This window comes from Symphalangus syndactylus, chromosome 12 (genome assembly GCF_028878055.3).
Source record: "Symphalangus syndactylus isolate Jambi chromosome 12, NHGRI_mSymSyn1-v2.1_pri, whole genome shotgun sequence".
Classification (NCBI taxonomy): Eukaryota; Metazoa; Chordata; class Mammalia; order Primates; family Hylobatidae; genus Symphalangus; species Symphalangus syndactylus.
Genome location: NC_072441.2, coordinates 29,420,929 through 29,440,730, shown reverse-complemented (window position 1 = coordinate 29,440,730; position 19,802 = coordinate 29,420,929). Strand labels below are relative to the sequence as shown.

Below are 19,802 nucleotides of genomic sequence, written 5' to 3'. Positions count from 1 at the left end.
TTGTGTGGTGAGGTTTATTCATTTATTGGTACTTTTATTATTGTATTCCGATGAGTCTCAGGAAAGAAGAGAGGTAGGCTTAAGTGCCTGATACATCACCTTGAACTAGTAGTTTGCTATTGTTTCTATTTTGTTTCTTGGTGGAAATATAATTTAAGTTAAATTATGTGTTACTTCCTCAATTACTTCCACAGAATTGCTCAGCTGCAACCACCACCATCTACTTTGCACCTAAAAAATCTGAGGTCTGGCCGGTTGCGGTGGCACACACCTGTAATCCCAGCACTTTGGGAGGCCGATGCAGGCAGATCACCTGAGGTCAAGAGTTCGAGACCAGCTTGGCCAACATGCAGAAACCATGTCTCTAATAAAAGGACAAAAATTAGCTGGGCGTGGTGGTAGGTGCCTGTAGTCCCATCTACTCAGAAGGCTGAGGCAGGAGAATTGCTTGAACCCTGGAGGCGGAGGTTGCAGTGAGCTGAGATCACACCACTGCACTCCAGCCTGGGCGACAAGAGTGAGAAACCGTCTAAAAAAAAAAAAATGTGGTCCACTGAAATTTGAGAATATCAGTGACTGTGATAGAATGACTATAGATTTGTGCTGAAATACTAAGGATGATTCTAAGACTTACTTGAAAAAACTTTGAGATAAATATTTTCAAAAACTTATTATGGAATTAGTCTCATTCATTCCAAAATATCTGATAAGTGTCTAGAGTGGGCCAAGTATGAGGTTAAGTTCTGGCAAGGTAGGATGTAAAGATGGTATAAACCTTACCCTTGGGAATAATATAATCTGGTGAATAACTTGAGTTTACATAGCAGTTTGCAGTTTATAAATCAATTTTACCTATGGTGAACTCTTGGCACTTACTGATTTACCATTCACAGTTTTAAATACTCCCAAGGGACCCCAGTGATCCAAGATATGTATAATTTATTCATTTGCTCAAGTACAAATTTGAATCACATGCACTGTGAGACTGTGTGGATGAGGTAGTTGCCTGGGTGGTGAAATAGCCAAGCTAACACTTGTAGATCTCAAAGTAGTAGCCTTGTACATATTGTGTATTAATTTATAAACAGCTTCTTCAGCCATTTGAATTTAGTGGAATACAAACATAGAATGGGTTTATTTTTCTCATATCATTGCCTTTAACAATGCTTCTTCAGATTTCCCTTCTCACTTTGATATTTCGGGCAGATTACGTAGTTTTCAGACACTTTCTGTTGTTAAAAGTTCAATGTAGTCCAATTTAAGATTTCAGTTTCAATTCTTCCAATCCCCAAGCTCAAGTTTGACTCTGCCAAAGAACTTGGAGTGAGAGAGAGGGCCTGGCCTGCTATTACTTGTCTCCTCTCTTCCTTTCTGGTTCTAGCTTATTCATTATGCTGTGAGGGATGGAAAGAGAAGAAAAGGGGCGATGTGTGTTACTTTCCTAGCTACTGCCCCTTCTTACTAAGAAAAAAACAACTGGAATATTTCTGTGGACTTACTTTGCTGTTGTTTTTGTCACTGTGGCTAGGACATAACTGACCAGCCATCAACACTCACTGGGGCAGGCATCCAAGGGCTGGCTCCCTCATGGGGTGCAGGTGGACATTTTCTGGGGGAGTCCTCACTGAATAGTTCTTTGATGTAAGTGATCAGCTTTGGTTTGCCCTCCTCCAAACCCTTTCAGTTCCATCCCTGGTGATTCACCTCCACAGTCTCTTAATGTCAGGTGAGGTACCACCAGGGAGTCTCAAGCCCATTTATTGACTCCATATCCTACTATGATGGGCTGTTTTACTGCTGCCCTCTTTCTGCCTCATTGACTTTTTTTCAGTTCTCTTGTGGTCTCTTTGGGTCTCATTTCTCCCTGCTCAAATGGGCATGGAAGGCTGACTAGCAGGTCTGCCACATAAGAGATGTTCAATTGAAAAATGAGATGTTGGTCTGCCCCTCTTACTGCACCTTCAGTCTCTATGAGAGATTCTCTTAGAACCCTCTGTAACTTGGAATTTGGAAGAAACAACTCGTCCTCTCCTCAGCAAGGATGGTAGGGAAAGTTCTATTAACTGCAATCACTGGTTGTATCCTGCCGACTCCACTGTTTCTGATCCACCTCCCTCCCCACAATATTGGCTTATGCAGACAGGAGTAGGAAGCAGGTAGAAGTGATTAAAGGATCTAGCCCCAATTTCTTGTGGAAGACTTTATCCTTAGATTTGGATCCTACTTACTGATTTTGAGTTGGTAGGAAAAGTATTGCTCAACAGCCCATTACATCTTGTGCTATGCATGTAGTCACATTAATTTACTGGGGAGTTGACAAAGAGTTAAGAAACATTCTTCCTGAATATTTAGGGCTGTGTTTCTTAAGATACGGTTTACAGAACACTGTATCTGAATCCACCAGGGAGCTTAGGGGAAAACATACTAATTCCTGGGCCCCATAACTAGACATTTGGACTCTTGAGGGTTGGGAAAATGTCGGGAATCAAAATTTCGAACAAACACTTCAGGTTTTACTTGCGTATGCTGAAGTTGGGCAACCACTTGTCTTAAGTCCACTACGCATTATCTTAGGCCCTCCCAACACCTCTGTGAAGTAGGTAGGAATAGTATTATCTTCATTTTACTGATGAGAAAATTGAGATTCAAAAGAGAACTGTGGCTTGCTAAATGGCAGAGTAATATACCACTCAAAACTAATGATAATGAATGTCAACCTGCTAAATTACTGTGCCACTGGCTATAATTTTCAGCAGAGAGAAAGTATCACTTAATTCATTTATGTTTTTTCATATTACCAAAGTAATGTATATTTATTTTAGGAAATCCATAAAAGCACAAAAATTAAGCAATATAATCCCAACATTCAGATGTAATAATTTGTTTCTTCATGTTATACTTGTTTTTATAAAATTAAAAGCAAATCATATGTTAATACTCTTTAGTAACCTGCTTCCTAAAATTGACATATTGTAAATTTCACCATTCATTAAATATGTTCTTTAGCATTATTTTCAATGGCAATGTAATGTTCTACCTTATGGGTATACAAATCTATTTAACCAATCTCCTGTAGATGGATAGTTTGATTATTTCAACTTTTTACTATTAAAAAAAAGATACTTTAAAGGTTAGGTACGTAAGGGAGAGGGAGAATATATTTCAGCTGTCTATAGATAATGAAGCCAATTTTTAAAGGTTATTTATCAAAAGTGTTCAGAGTCTGAAATGATATGGAACATTTCCATGGTCACTAAAAAGATTATGTTTTCTTTCTTAACAGGAACAAGACCATTTTGTTTTACTTTAACCTGTTACGCTGTACCAGTCCCTCCGTGTTGCTAAACCTACAGTGCCCTACCACACAGGTAAGGCAAAAGGTGCCTCACTGGTAGTGTCAGCCATTCTGAACATTCTTGGATAAAAGAATTCAGAAATTCCATTTGAGTTCTCTGTGTGTGTAGCGGGGGCAGGGGGTTAATTATGAATTTCTAGAAGATGGAAGACATAAGTATGAGCTTATACTTGTTTATATACAATCAAAACTAAGCAGAAATTAATCATTTTAGAATCACTTAGGAAGTTCAATGATTGTCTTGTCCAACCACTTACTTTTATAAATAAATATTTGCAGCCCAGAGAAATGGAGTTTTTATCAAGATCAACATTGTATTAGGAAAAGTAAAGCTAGCTACTATAACTAACAAATCCAAGTTTTTCAGTGACTTCACACAATAACATTTATTTTTTGACCATATAACAGTAAAAGGCAGGTGTCTCTGGTCAGTAGGTACTCTCCTCTAGTCTCCTTCCATCTTAAGGATGGCTTAAGCACTTAAGGGTGGCTCTGCTATTCCTTAAATCCTCCCCATCATCTGCATCCAGCAATGAAAAGGACACAGTGAGGATGAATAAAACACTCCTGCTCTTAAAAGCCTCGGATAAGAAGTTTCACACATTGCATTTCCACTCATATGCCACAGACACAAACTGGTTATAAGTGGTCACATCCCTCAAAGACCTAAAGACAGAAATACCATTTGACCCAGCAATCCCATTATTGGGTATATACCCAAAGGAATATACATCATTCTACTAAAAAGATGCATGCACATGTATGTTCACTGCAGCACTATTCACAATAGCAAAGACATGGAATCAACCTAAATGCCCATCAATGATAGATTTGATAAAGAAAATATGGTACATATACACCATGGAATACTATGCAGCCATAAAAAAAAGAACAAGGTCACGTCCCTTGCAGAGATGTGGATGGAGCTGGAGGTCATTATCCTTAGAAAACTAAAACAGGAACAGAAAACCAAATGCCACTTGTTTTCACTTATAAGTGAGAACTAAATGATGAGAACATATGGACACAAAAAGGGGAACAACAGACATGGGGGCCCATCAGAAGGTGAAGGGTGGGAGGAGAAAGAAGATCAGGAAAAATAACTAATGGATACTAAGCTTAATACCTGGGTAATGAAATAATCTGTTCAACAAAACTCCATGACACAAGTTTACCTATGTAACAAACCTGCACATATACCTCTGAACTTAAAATAAAAGTTTTTAAAAAAGAAATTTAAATGTTTCTAATCTCACAAAAAAAATAAGTCACACCCAGATTCAAGGAGAAAGGAATTGAGCAATGTAGCTCTGAGCTGAGCTGCCTTTTCTATACCATGGAACAAATGGAACAAGAGACACAAACCTCAATGAATAGTTAAGTGTGTCTTCTATAGTCTATCTCTCTGGCCTCCAGAACACCCTTCTTCTTCCCAAAGGAGAACCCAGAGTCCCATGTAGTACTGTTTTTAACTCAAAGTCCAGAATCTATAGATGATGTATAGTTCTCTTTATCAAGTCTTGACACTACATGTACAATGGGTAACATGGACAGAAAAATTAGAATTGCAAACTCTCATTTAGAAAAGGAGTGATAAATACACAGCAGTTTCTGGATTGTGGCAATTTTATTTCACCTGGATTGCATTCTGTGAGAAGAATTCCCTGTCCATTGCTTCCTATAGCCCTTTGCTTGGCCACCTGGGAGGTGATTTTCTGTCCTTTAGCCTCCAGGCCACACCATTGCTGGGCACTGGAAAATATGCTGTCTTGAGGCCCATATTGCTTTGAAGCTCACTTCCAGTTGTGCAAGTTTCATATCACAAATATTATTTTAACAGTGAAAGGCTTTTTAAGGCTAGCTCATGATTTTTTCTAGCATTACACTTACCTCAGAAACTTAGTAGACTTTGGACTTTTTTGCTTCTTCTTAGTTCCATGTGCCAGTAACTATACCCAAAGCTAGTCCCTGGGATTAGTTTGTAAATCTGCTTTATTTTTTTGCTTCCTCATCTCCCTCAAAGACTTTTGAAATCTTACTTCTGCTGAGACTAAAGCCCACTTGGGATGTTGGTATCTTAGTTCTGTGACCACTTCTACCCACTTCCCCAAGGGCAAACCCTTGACCTTTCCAGTATTAATCATTGCTACCCTTTGTAATCTCAATTTCTGTGATCATCTCGATTCCTCTGACATTGCAACTCCAATAATTCTTTTACCTTCCTGGGACCTGCAAACCACTGATCCTAACCCATCCAAAGTATCGCTCAGCTCCCTCATGTTTGCATCTCCCTCCTTACATGACTTAGATTCCACAGTCTCTCAGTGAAATCACTCCCGTATACACATTCTCAATTCCATTGTCCCCTTTCACTTAGTTGTAAGTCCCTGGCAAAACCTGACTATAAAGATAGCTTTCAGCCTACTCCATGCCTGAATCCAGGCAGCTGTGTGTTCTTGGAGAAAAACATACAACGGTCATTTAAATTCAGGACCTAACTTCAAGTGGGCTGTTAATGCTGTCTGTCTCTCATCCATACTACAGACCCTTGTCCATTCTATAGCCTACTACTATAGAATTTCACACCTTTTCTTCTCACTTGGAACTTCCGAGATCTCTTTCCCAATCTCCTTGCCAGCCTCTGACTTTGCTTCCTGTCTCACTGAGCAAGTACAAGCATTCAGAAGACAACTTTTAAAATCTCCCTCTCTGACATCCATTTGCCTACCTATCTTCGTCTATGTCATATACTCATCCTGCCTTCCCTCTAATTCCCCGTGGGTGAACTGCCTGTGCTTCTAAGACCAGCCCATCCATTTGTGCATTAAATCTCATCCTCTTGCATAATTAAGCACATCACTTCGAAATGTTGTTTTTTTATTATCATTTTTTCCTTCTCTACTAAATTATCTCCATCAATATACAAAGCTATGGCTTGATCATTCATCCTTTCAAGTATTTCTGCAAATGTTACCGTCTTAGTGAGGCTTCCTTGACTACTTATTCAGAACTATAATCCCACCCAGCCATTCCTCTCTGTCTCTAGTATCCTTTCTATCCTATTTACTTACCATCTTATACCATCTTATTAATTACCACTTATTACCATCTTACAATAAACATTTTACTTATCTGTTATTTGGTTCCTATCTCACCCTACTAGAGGACAAATTGCTTAAGGGCAAGGATTTTTATCTGTTTTGTTCACTACTGTTATTTCTTTCATCTTAAAAAATTTTCCCCTTGATCCCACATCCTTCTCCAGCTACTGGTCCATATCTCTGTGCCTCTTTTATTTTTTTTCAAAACTTCTCAAAAGAATAGTCCACATTTATCTGTCTAAATCCTTTCCTCTCACTCTCATCCAAGCTTTTATCCCTACTTAAGTTTTCCCTAAACAATACCATAGACCTCAACATTATTAAGCTAATGGTTAGTATTAAATACACATTTACTTGATCTAACAACAGTATTTAATCAATCCCTCCTCTTTAAAATATCTTTTTCACCTGGCTTCCAGGGCACAACATTCTTCTATATTTCCTCCCAACTCTCTGGATACTACTCCCTATCCGTTTCCGTTGATGAGTTATCTTAATCTTTCCAACATCTTTTAAACACTGCATTTCCCTCCCACAAGAAGCTTGGTCCTTTTCTAAGTCTGTATTTACTTTTTTGATGATCTCACCTAGTCCATTGGGTTTAACACCATCTACTTGCTGACCTCTCAAATTTACATCTCCAAATAAATCTGCTCTCTGAGCTCCAGACCTTTCTATCTAACCACCCGTGTGATATTTCTACATAAATATTTGGTTGGCATCTCAAATTTAACATGTCCACAACTGAATTCCTAATCTCTGACTTTATCCCTAAAATTCTTCCCCACCCCAACTCGTCCCTGTCTCAATTAATGCCAGCTCCAAATACCTTGATTTCTACCTTATCCTTGATTTTCCTCTCTCTCATACCCATGTTTGAGCTCTCCTTAGGTCTCCCTCCACAATGTACCCTGAGCCAAACTATTTCTCACCACCTCTTCCCTAGTTCAAGGAGCCATCATCTCTTTTTTAGATTAGTTCAAGGATCTCCTGACTGGTCTTTCTGTTTCTGTCCTTGCCCCCTTACCCTTTGCAGTCTCTTTTCTACCCAGTAGCCAGTGTGGTCCTGTTAAATATAAGTCTGATTATGTCTCTTCTTTGCTTAAATGCCCCAATAGCTTCCCAAGTTACTTATATGAAAAGCCAAGGTCCTAACAATGACCTGTACGATCCTTCACTGTATGGCTCACTCTCTGACCACATATCATATTCTACTCCCTTTGCTCACTACACTTGGGTCATACTGGCCATTTGTTGTATTAATACTTGAAAGGATCCAGGAACTCTCCTGACTCAGAGACTTAGACTTCACTGTTCTCCCTACCTAGAGAATTCTTTCTCCAGATGACTGTGTGTCTTGATTGCTCATCCTGTCCAAGAAATTCTACAAATGTTACCTTCTTAGTGAGCCTGCTTTGACTACCTCTTTAAAATTAGAATCCCACCCAGCCACTCCTTTCTCTCTCTGTAGCCTCCTTTCCAGCCTTATTTATTTATCATCCTATACCATCTTATTTACTACTATTTATTACCATCTTATGACAAACATTTTACTTATTTATAATTTCTTATATATCTCCCACTACTGGAAGACAGATTGCTTGAGGGCAAGGATTTTTATTTGTTGTTCACTACTACATCTGTCCTCAGTGCCTGGAACAGGCTCAGAGTAGGGGATCAGTAAATATTTATTAAATGAATGAACAAATGACTGAATGAATGAGAGAATGAATATCTTCCTACTGCTAGTTAAGAATTTTTCCACTATACTCTACAAATCTGTCATTCTTATGATAAAACAAAATATACTTGCATATTATGCTTTTTTCTTGTTTCATAAATGAGTTACTAGATCATCTTTTCTTCATAACGAAGGTAGTGTTTTAACCTTCAATGTAATTCACTCTCCCAGCCACCAAATTCCAATTTGTAATTGAGTGTTAAGCCTCTCTGAATTAAAGATAAAAATAGTAATACAGAACTTTATGCAAAGTGCCCTTTGTGGTACACAGAGAATCAGAACTGAGTCAGAATTAGCTCATTATTAGCTGAGTCATTATTGGCTACTAATAATGCAGACTTGCATTTAGTCTTCCAGACAGTGGTGCATCTACTGATCTGAGCCATATTTGTATGCACTATGTTTTTGTTAACTGCCGGCATGGTCCAGACATTTGTCATGAGCACTTAAAGGACAGACTGTGATCAATTAGAGCATCCAACTTCAATGTGACCTTCATTTTGGCTAATTATATGTTGATTACTACTAATCAGCACCCTATTTGAAGTGAACAAATTGGTCTGATAGAGGGAGAAAGTAAAGTGCAGTTGTATTGTTTTTTAACAGCTCATTTGTGTCTAGAATGAGATTTGATGTGATTCTCCTTAAATCACGTTTTACTATTTTAATTACTTTCTTTTATGTGTTGCATACACAGCACTTTTCTATGTGTAGTATACACTGTTTGTGTGTGCTTTATAAATACAGAATCATCATGGTCTCAATTCAGAAGTACCTACCATCATTTAAAGCCTGTGAAAGCATTAGTTCTTTCAGTACTCACTTTTATAAATCCATTTAAGTGTATTCAATAGAAGTAGTTCAGTTGTCTTTCAAAGTTATATGAGTCAATTGTTGAAGTCTAAATGTCTGTCAAGTATATCCTAATATGCTAATGGTTTATTCAGCTTGGCTGCAATCAGAATGAACTTTTGACATTTGCATTGATAATCATCTTAACCTTCTAAAAGATGTGGGTGTGTTGCATGCTGTGAATGTCCCTAAATTGTTCTTCAGCTTTCTTAGAAAGATACCTATGAAGCCACTAATACTTTCTCTAAAGGTACATGAATATGCATATGTCATTGTGTGTGTGCATGCACATGTGTGGATGAGAGACCAAGAAAGAGGAAATACATGTGGAGGTATGGCTGTGGAGATGAGTTGTTTGCCCTGCCAAAATTTCTAGAGGGAATTGAACTGCTATTGCTTCAAGAAAATATTAACTGTGAGATTTGAGTCATATACATTTCGTTATTCTCCTGCTAACTTAGCTGTAGGGTCCACACCAAATGCCTTTGTGTACAGCAGGTACATAACACAAAAGATGGAAAGGAGATGTCAGCTAAGCAGCAGTGTTTTTACCTAACCACCAATGGGTTGAGCTACAAGTTGGCCAATAAGAATAATTGCCAGAGTAGGGAGATGGAGCAAGTCAGGGCTGAGAAAGATTTCAGAAAGAGGAACTGAAGGTGATGGAGAGACTTGAAAGGGTTAGCTGCAGTTCACCTGGCTTCATCTGACTTTTGTTTTTTATTGTAAATAAAAAGCAAAACCAATAGAGTGTATCTCCTATGATTCTGCCTTCCCTCTGTGGAGTTACTAATTGGATTTCAGTCACTCTATGGTGGCTTTGTGAACTAGCACGGTGGTCTGGCTTGGCACTGAGAGGCCCCCAAAGTCTATTAATGTAAAATAATTGCAAAGATGACCTCTCTGCCTACATCTAGATGGTGTTGGTAAAAGACCATAATGATGGTTGATTGTGCCAAATAGCCTTGATTTGTTAGTTTCTTATGGTGCTAAAACCCCAGTTACATTTTGAGAATTGTGTTTGAGAATTCACTGGCACTAATAATTATTAGTGGCATAAGTGTTCAATATTCAGACAATTTTAAATCATCATTTTGTTAAGATTTAGGAAAGGAAGGAAGATTTTAACACTGAATATTCATGCACTACACAGGCAAGATTAATCTTAAATTATACTCTAAAATCATAAATATTTTATTAAAAGTCTATCTCTGTCCTGTGGTAGGTCACACAACCACATATCTGATAAAATGGCATAGAACTACACACATACACAGGCACACACAAACAAGTGAATATAAAACTGGTGAGCTCTGAGTAAGGTTAGTGGCTTCTAACTGCCTTACTCTGCTTAGTGTTGCTACAAAAGGAATACCTGAGGCTGGGTAATTTATAAAGAAAAGAGGTTTGTTTGCTTATGGTTCTGCAGGCTGTACAAGAAACATGGAGCCAGCATTTGCTTCTGTTGAGGGCTTCAGCTTTCTGCTTTCCACTTGTACCGGAAGGCAAAGAGGAGCTGGCATGTGCAGAAATTACATGGCTAGTGAGGAAGCAAGAGAGAAGATGAGGGAGGTGCCAGGCTCTTTCTAACAACCAACTCTTGAGGGAATTAATAGATTAAGAAGCTACTCATCATCACAAGAACAAGGAGGATCTGCCCTCATGAACCCCTCATGAACAGGGCGGATCCCTCCCTGAACTGTAAGAATAGGCTGCTGCTGCATCTATGAACCCAAACACCTCCCATTAGGCCCCATCTCCAACACTGGGGATCAAATTTCAACATGAGGTATGTGGGGACAAATATCCAAACTATACCAGTAACAATATTAATTTCCTGCTTATGGTATTGTGTTATGGTTATGCAAGTTCTTACCATTGAGGGAAACAGAGTGAAAGGTACATGAAATCCCTATTATTCCTCGCAACTGCATGTTGATTTACAATTATCTCAAAATCAAAAGTTAAAAATAAGTCTATCACTGTATGGTATCTTGTTTTAACATAACATCAATATCAAAGAGCAAAGAATAGAGATTGGTAACTAGTACATGAAATTTCATTTTTTACAATACGACTAGAAAATTGATTTAGACCAGGTGCAGTGGCTTACACCTGTAATCCTAGCACTTTGGGAGGCTGAGATGGGTGGATCACTTGAGCTCAGGAGTTTGCGACCAGCCTGGGGAACATGGAAAAACCCCGACTCTACAAAAAATACAAAAATTAGCTGGGCATGGTGGTGTTTGCCTGTAGTCTCAGCTACTCAAAGGGCTGAAGTGGGAGGACACTTGAGCCCAGGAAGGTTGAGGCTGCAGTGAGCCATGGTCATGCCACTGTCTCTAAAAAAATAAAAAAAGAAAGAGAGCAAGAAAATTGATATAGGTAGGCCGGGCACGGTGGCTCACGCTTGTAATCCCAGCACTTTGGGAGGTCGAGCCGGGCGGATCATGAGGTCAGGAGATCGAGACCACGGTGAAACCCCGTCTCTACTAAAAATACAAAAAATTAGCCGGGCGTGGTGGCGGGCGCCTGTAGTCCCAGCTACTCGGAGAGGCTGAGGCACGAGAATGGCGTGAACCCGGGAGGTGGAGCTGGCAGTGAGCCGAGATTGCGCCACTGCACTCCAGCCTGGGTGACAGAGCGAGACTCCATCTCAAAAAAAAAAAAAGAAAGTTAGAAGTCTAACTTTATAGGTAGTTACTGGGTTTGTTCAACTCAGTTCAGTTCTCATCACTTTGTTCCTTCACAGATCTGTGTCTCCAAGTGCCCAGAAAAATTTTTAACCTATGTGGAAATGCAACTTTTGTACACAAAAGACAAAAGCTACTGGGAAGACTACCGTCAGTTCTGTAAGACCACTGCTAAGCCTGTGAAGGTATGTGTGTTTAGGCTTAAAGCTAGAGAAGAATTTAACTTTTTTTTTCAATCTCAAGTGTAACGTGAGAATTTGTTACTGAACAAGCTCCCAAATCTTCTAGTAAATGATTAGATACAATTTCATTAAAACACAAATGCATGTGTACTGAGTGTGCACACATACCATTTATACCACATCATTTTGTAGGTTTGGGGTGTCATGAAAGACTGTTATGTCTGGTTAATTAGCTTCTACTATTCCCCAACACCAACAAATTCTCTACTTGGGTAGACTTTTACTCTAGAACTAGGAGTTAATGTCATTTGCAGTCACCATTTCGTTAATGTGGTAATGAAGCCCCATAGCAACTTAGTAACAAGTAGAATTTTATTTCCAAGCCCAGTTTGATAACAACTCATTTCAAAAACCCCAACCCTTACCTAGGTTTGAGATACATAAGAGAATTCTAAAACATCACAATGTTAAATAATATGAATGGTTTCTAAATTAGAGAAGATGTTGTTTTTCCAGAAAAAAAAAAAAAACATAAAGAAATCAGAGACTCAGGATATGGCTAAGCCAAAGACACACACCTCCAAAGGTGTGCCTTGTTTTCAGATGATCTGGTTTTATTATTGTTGGTTCGATTGAATTACAGTTAGGACAGTTAAGAATGTCAAGCAAGATTGTGTGTGTGATAATCTTACAATTAATATTATTAGTAGAAGTAATTTGGAATAAGGAGATTATTGTGGAGTTAAATTTTTTAAAGGACATATTTAGATTGAGTATAAAGTAATCATTCACACGGCCTTTGAAATGTTAACATTCTTCCTTCTATTTTAGTCTCTCACACAACTTTTACTGGATGATGATTGTCCAACAGCGATTTTTCCAAGCAAACCTTGTAAGTGGCAATTATTTTACCTTAGAAACACAGAATCTACCAAAATGCTACTTAATTAAGTTCCTATATTTCGCAATTGATGAGACTGAGGCCAAGAATGGTCCTCTGACTGGCCTAAAGTCCCAGAGTTGATTAGCAGGAAAGTCAAAAGTAGAGCTCATCTCTTGGCTCCAGCCAAGTACATTGTCACTGGAACTCTGATTTTTTAAATTTTCCTTCATAAACATACAAGAAAAAGATTGAAAGTTGAAAGCTCAGTCAGATTGATCATTTGGTGCTTTGGAAGCATGCATAAACACACACACAGATACGCTCATATATACCCACTCCTGATTTTAGCTGAAAACTTTGTTCAGAAATTGCCTGAGGAGTAGGGGGAAGATATATACCTGTCTTTATCACTTGAAATATTTATATATATTTGGAATTAGTCAATATTTTATTTCTTTAAAATTATAAACTGTATTTAAAATAATACTCTGCAAAAAATGAGGCCAGGCATAGGGGCTCATGCCTATAATCCTAGCACTTTCGGAGGCCAAGATGGGAGGATTGCTTGAGTTTGAGACCAACCTCAGCAACATAGTGAAACTCTGTCTCTACAAAAAATTTTAAAAAGAAATTAGTGAGACATGGCAATGTGCACTTGTAGTCCCAGCTACTTGGGAGGTCAAGGCAGGAGGATCACCTGAGCCCAGGAGTTGAAGCCTGTAGTTAGCTATGATTGTACCACTGTACACACCCTTGGCAACAGAGTGAAACGCTGTCTCTAAAAAAATAAAACGAAAAAGAAGAAAATGAAATAATCACTGAGTTTTCTTTCTTATGGATATAATCCTAATTACAAAAAAAGCTTTACATTAAAATGTCCATCACATTTAAAGTGTCAGAAAGAAAAAAGAAAGAAATACTCTACTATCCAAGACCAAGAGAATACTTAAATTATAATGTATTCACTAAATGAAATATTTTAGAATTATTAAATGTAACTATTAGAATAACATGCATGTGTATGTTATACTGTTAAATAAAATTCAAACTGTTACCATCCTTATGATAAACATGTATAAATTAAAACAAACAAATAAACAACAACAAAAAAACCTCTTCAAAGAAAAAGATTGGAACGAAATATACCAAAACATTAAGTAGTAATTTTGGGAGTGGCAAAACTGTGGGAAATTTCTCTCTTCTTTCTTTTTTTCTATTTATTCACTTTCCTACAATGTATGTATTTCTCTTAAAATAGAGGAAAGGCATTAGTCATTAGTTTGAGTACATAGTCAAATACCCACTGAAGTAGCTACCACCAAACATGTCTTACATACTTCCATCACTCTTACCTGGGTCATAAAAGACCTTGAAGCAAAGATGTAGGTCCCACAGCAACAGCACTTACCAGGAAGCTCTCAGCAACAAATGTCCATGGCCAAAATCAATGTTATAAATGTTTATGCAAAAGGATAAATATAAATCATTAGTAACAAAAGATATAATAGGTATAAAGGTATAAGACATAGTCTCTGCCCTTACAAGTACAGTTTGGCTAAGTCACACAGGATAAAGTATACATTGGTGGTACAAAAATGAATAAGGCGTAGTCCCTCACAGTCTAGTGAGAAAGACATTAAATGTTGCAATCAACTTGTGTTCCTCCTAATATAAGATTAAATAGCACTCAATGGAATAGTATGCAGATAATAAAATTTGTTCATTAAAGAGTTCATAAAAGGAAATAAGTAAGGTTAAAACAAGTAAACAAGGGAAAACACTGCATGTCCTGTGTGATTTTGACTCTCAAAAAATATTTATTGTAGAAGAAAGACTGGAAAGATATTCCCCAAAATGTTAATATAGTTCACTGTAGGTGGAAGGACTGTTTTTTTTTATATTTTATCCACTTTCCAAATATGTAATGAACATATTTAGTAATGAAAGCTAACAGATTGGATGAGATTATCCAGAAAAAAAATATATGAAACAAGGTCAAGGGACCCTCTAGATAGGAACCCTTGTATTTAAGAAGTAGAAAGGGAAAAAGTGCACAGAAATATGGGAGGACAGGAGAGAACCTGAGCATGGAAGCCAAGAAAAGAGAGTTTCAATATGCCAAGGAGTATCTACCATGTCAAAGGCTCGAAAAAGTTAACTCTTTCATCAGCAAATATTGACTGATTTCTACTGTGTGCCAAGCCGTGTGCTAGGTAATGGGTTTAAGCAGGATGAAGACGAAAACATATCTGGAGGTTTGGACAATTCAGAGGTCATTGGGATCACTGGGAGGATAATTTCCAAGAAGTGGTGGGGCCAAAACTGTGATAAAACTGAGGGTGTAGAAGCAGCTGGTAAAGGCTACTGTCTCAAATTTGCCACAGAAAGGAAGGGAAGAGCAGTAGAAAGGTGGGGCAGGTAAAGGAATCAGCCACATCCTAAGTGCAGCAGAAGCTAGAGGTGAACAGACAAGAAAATTCCTTTTAAGCCAGGAAAGTCGGGAAAGGCTTTAAAGAGACCTATTTCTTCTTTCCCCAGCTCAACTGCTTTAATATTTTCAGGTTTGAACTACATATGAACCTATGCAAATCAGTGATGCTTCTTATAAGAAAAAAATATGAAAATGATCCATTTCTGATTTTCCTTACTTCTTCCTTTAAAATTGTGGTTTTAAAATATTTTTAGAAGTAAATTTGTAAAGAGGCAAAGACTCCAATCAAAATAAGAACATAGAAGATTGAACAGTGATTTTGCTTTTCTTAGAAATCATACTAGTCTACAAAGTGTAGGCCTCTTTTGATAGCTTCAGAATTTCCATTTTCAGCTCTACTAAAAAACCGTTGTTAATGAAAAAGCTGGGAGACGAATTGTTAAGAATTCATAAACAAAAATTTAGTTGTTTTAGTAGGCTAAAATTTGAGCTGGTTCTTATTTGCCAAGGTATTATTCACTGATCCCCAATTTTCAAAGTTTTACTCAAGTAGTTCCTAAAATATATTTTTAATAGTAAAACTAAACTCATCCAGTCATACAAGTTAATGTGGCCTTTCTACTAAAATGTGCTTGCCATGAATGACATGTATCATTGTTACTCTTTTAAAGCCTATGATGTGCATTTTATTTATGACGACGTCATGAATATACCATGTGTAAAATAATCACGTTTAGAATGTAGTTTCAGAGTGTGATCATATTTGCTTTCTAGTCTTAGGACCATTAGAAAATCATATCATCAAGTAACAGGCAATGAGCTATCTACATTGAGCAACTTGCATGCCTAGCAAGAATTTGATTATATATAACAGAAAGCTTAAGAAAGGGAGGACATCATGAAAGAAGAAATAGAAAAGTGATTACAATAATTTTAATGTATTTTTACAGTTCTCCAGAGATGTTTCCCTGACTTCTCTACCAAAAATGGCACTTTAACAATAGGAAGTAAGATGGTGTTTCAAGATGGAAATGGAGGGACAAGAAGTGTTATGGAACTCAGGGATGCTGCAAAGTATGTATGTTTACATTCTGATTTTCAGTTTGATGCATTTTGTTATTGCACTCAAGACTAAAGCGCCTACTAGTTTAAGGGTTATAGGAAAATAATCACATATATGTATATTAAATATACATATTACTGTGAATTGAAGAGCTTGATACATATTCATTAAGAAGAGCATGTAAGGGAGAACCCAGAATCATTTAGAAAGAATAATGATGCTTTTTTCTGTCGCCCAGGCTGGAGAGCAGTGGGGCCATATCTCAGCTCACTGCAACCTCCACCTTCCGGGTTCAAGCAATTCTCCTTCCCCAGCCTCCTGACTAGCTGGGATTTAAAAAAAACAAGAAGAAAAGAAAAGAAAGAAAGAATAATGATGCGTTTCAAAATGGTTAAATCTTTCATTATCTACAGGTATAGAAGTGTGACATAAAGAAATGTATTGGTGGCATATCAAATTTCTATGTACTAAGTATAATGCAGTAAATTCCCCACGTCCCTTGGCTCTACACACATGGTGCTCCATGTTACTGGAAAATATATTTCCCTGTGTGCACGCATACACACATGTGCACAAACATTAATGTGTACAGCATATCACTGCATTGCTCAGTTGTTGAATTATAGATAAAAAAAGATAATCTAAAAATTTATTTATCTTAAAAGACTTTAGCAGTATAATTAGTATAGTGTAGTTCCCGCAGATTTAGAATACAATAGCAGCTTGCACGATTTTCAGCAATATAAATCTGTGTAAAAGAAATCTCAAAATAATAATATAAATATGATTCCATTGATATAAAAGTCAAAAACAAGCAGAGTTAAATTTATTTCCCTGTGATGCATATATAATTAGTAAAATGAAAAAGAAAACTTAGGAAATTATTATCACAAAAGTCAGAATAGTGGTTACTTTGAGGAAGGGAGAGGTGTTGCAATTGGAGCACGTGAAGAAGGGGTTGACGATGTTGTAGTTACATAAATGTGTTCACTTTGATAATTCCTCAAATTGGACACTGATGATTGTGAAATTTCTACTATGTGTTCCATCATGCCTTACTGTCAGGATTAGGAAGGGGAATTAAAGATGATGTTCATTCTTGACTATGGGTTTTGCAAGTTAAAAGCTAATCTTATCATTTAAATTCATTTCTTACAGTGAGGTTTCTGCAATATTGAGGGAATGTTGCATACAGTGGAAAAGGATTTGTTCACTGTTCTTGAAAACCATGTTCTCTCTGTGTGCAGCTATAGCTACCTTTGCAGGTTTACTGAAGTGACATTTTATGTATTATTGTGGCTAGGAAAAGAGTCACTACTGATAGATGGTTTCTGAAAACATGCTTTCAACAGCACCTTGCAGAATCCCTTTTATCATAAAAAGAACATTTCTGTTTAGTGGTCATCAAAAAAGAATTGATTTTTTCCCTTCTTTCAATGCAGTGGTATCAATAAACTTCTTGATGCAAAGTCACTTGGATTGAAAGTGTTTGAAGACTATGCAACAACTTGGTATTGGATTCTCATGTAAGTGGAAACACATAGATGTTTCTTCTCTAGCCCCATTCTGATTTTATCTTTGTAGAACTCTTTCTTCAAATTTTATATTTTTATTCATGAATAAAAGAAATGTATTGGTGGCATAACAAATTTCACTCAGATGTCAGTTCCTGCCATTTTCTTTTTCAGATGAGGTGAGACAGGGAAAAGATATTTGGAAATATGCCCACTGTTGGCAGAATGTAAATTTTAATTTTATTCACTAAAGTACTAATAAAAGTACTGATGAATATATACCTCAAGTCACATGGAGCAATATCTGCAGGACTTCTGTATCTGTAATACTTGTGTGCTTCTCATCACATGCTACCGGGGATGCAGGATTGTTTCTCAGATTCTTTTTTCTAATTTGTCCCTCCCTTGACTTCAAAAGGATCGTTCCTATTTTTTAACACATCCCTTCCACGTAATGATTGGTATTCATCATAACCAGAAGTCATTGTAGTTATGAAAGCTACATAGCTATATATGTGATACATAAATATATATGTATAGATAACAAGGAGAAGGAGATGTAACATTTTCAGGTGTAAGAGTTGCATTCCTAGAAAGTTAAGGAAATGTCACTGGACTGGAATGGGTAAATGTGTGACCCATTTAAGACTGTCATTACTGTGTGGCTCTTTTGTCACCTCTAGTGCTTAAAAGCTTCCATGGTTCCCTAATGCTCAAAGACTAAAATTAAAACTTTTTCAGTTACTTCTAAGGCCCTGTAAAACCTAGCCCAACTTAGTTTCTCAGATTCATCTCCACGCACGTTTCTTGATTAACACTATATTCTAAACATATCAAATAACGTGCCCATCCCTAGACTATCAAATCCTGTAAATTTGCACGTTCTGTTTCCTTTCCTGGTATTGAGTCCTGGACAACTGCACCTCATTTTTAAAAATCAGCTTTAGTATCATTTATAACCTTTATTATCTTCCCCAGATGTAATTACTTCTTCCTATGTGTTCCTCATACCCATCATGTGTGTACATGTGTGTGTTTACACACCTATAAATACATGCACATACTCATCTTCCATATAGCACCTACCATTCTGTGTTGTATTTACCTGGCCCTTTCCCTCTGATAAAGTATGAACTTTTTACAAAACTATGTCTAACTCATCTTTGTTTTCCTAACTTCTATATGAGTCTTTGAACGTAGTAGCACAAAAAATATGTGGTTCAGGGAACAGTACGAAAAACACTAGTGGAGCAAGATAGATGCATGTAACTATATGATGCGTAATAAAGTCTAGCTTGTATTTTGTGTGAGATACTAGTGTGTGGTGTTTAGAGCTGTTAAATTAGATCACTTTATGAGATTTCACTCATTTTGATGCTTTGTCCTAAACAATTACAGTAATTACTTTTAGTATGTTAGGATTTATCTCCAGCAGAGATTGTAGTCTATTCTTGACAGTATTTAAATTGATTCCCCTATTGTCAGACCCAAATGTCACTTGATAATTTCCATGCTTCTTCTTCATTTGGCTTTTTCACACCTACCTGAACAAGTGTACATTATGATAGATTATCCTGCCTACCTCACCCCCAAAACACACACTGAAACCCTCTCCACCCAGGCACCACTCATAAGAGTAAAACATGAACACCTCCCTTTATTTTCAATTCTTCTGCTCTTTATTTTATAAAGTATTGATATGCTTGTATCTAGTGTATTTGGTTATAATTTTTATGTACACATTAAAAACACACAGAATAAACAGCCTTATTTTTTGTTTTTTTTCCTCTGACATTTCTGAATACTTCCCTTGGGCTGGGCCATGGAATAATCTTTCAACCATATTGAATATTTAAGCATTAAAGTGTCGGTGATTTTAAGAGGGAATGACTTCTCAAGTTAAAAGCATAGGCTTTGCAAGACCATGATGATCCTTCAATATTGTGTTGTCGTCTATCCAGTGACAGTAATTATTGAGATTTTTTAT

The 19,802-nt window shown here is 37.1% G+C and overlaps 1 protein-coding gene across 13 annotated transcripts in view; it reads left to right on the top strand.

Annotated features, from left to right (window-relative positions):
- SLC44A5 (solute carrier family 44 member 5) overlaps positions 1–19,802 on the top strand; it is a 389,751-nt gene that overhangs the window by 337,011 nt on the left and 32,938 nt on the right. For all 13 annotated transcript variants that reach the window (XM_063624059.1, XM_063624062.1, XM_063624071.1 and 10 more), the window contains 5 exons: positions 3,284–3,368; positions 11,802–11,927; positions 12,756–12,816; positions 16,189–16,312; positions 17,744–17,827. In XM_063624059.1, coding sequence (XP_063480129.1) covers positions 3,284–3,368; positions 11,802–11,927; positions 12,756–12,816; positions 16,189–16,312; positions 17,744–17,827 — 480 coding nt within the window. The remainder of the gene's footprint in view (positions 1–3,283; positions 3,369–11,801; positions 11,928–12,755; positions 12,817–16,188; positions 16,313–17,743; positions 17,828–19,802) is intronic.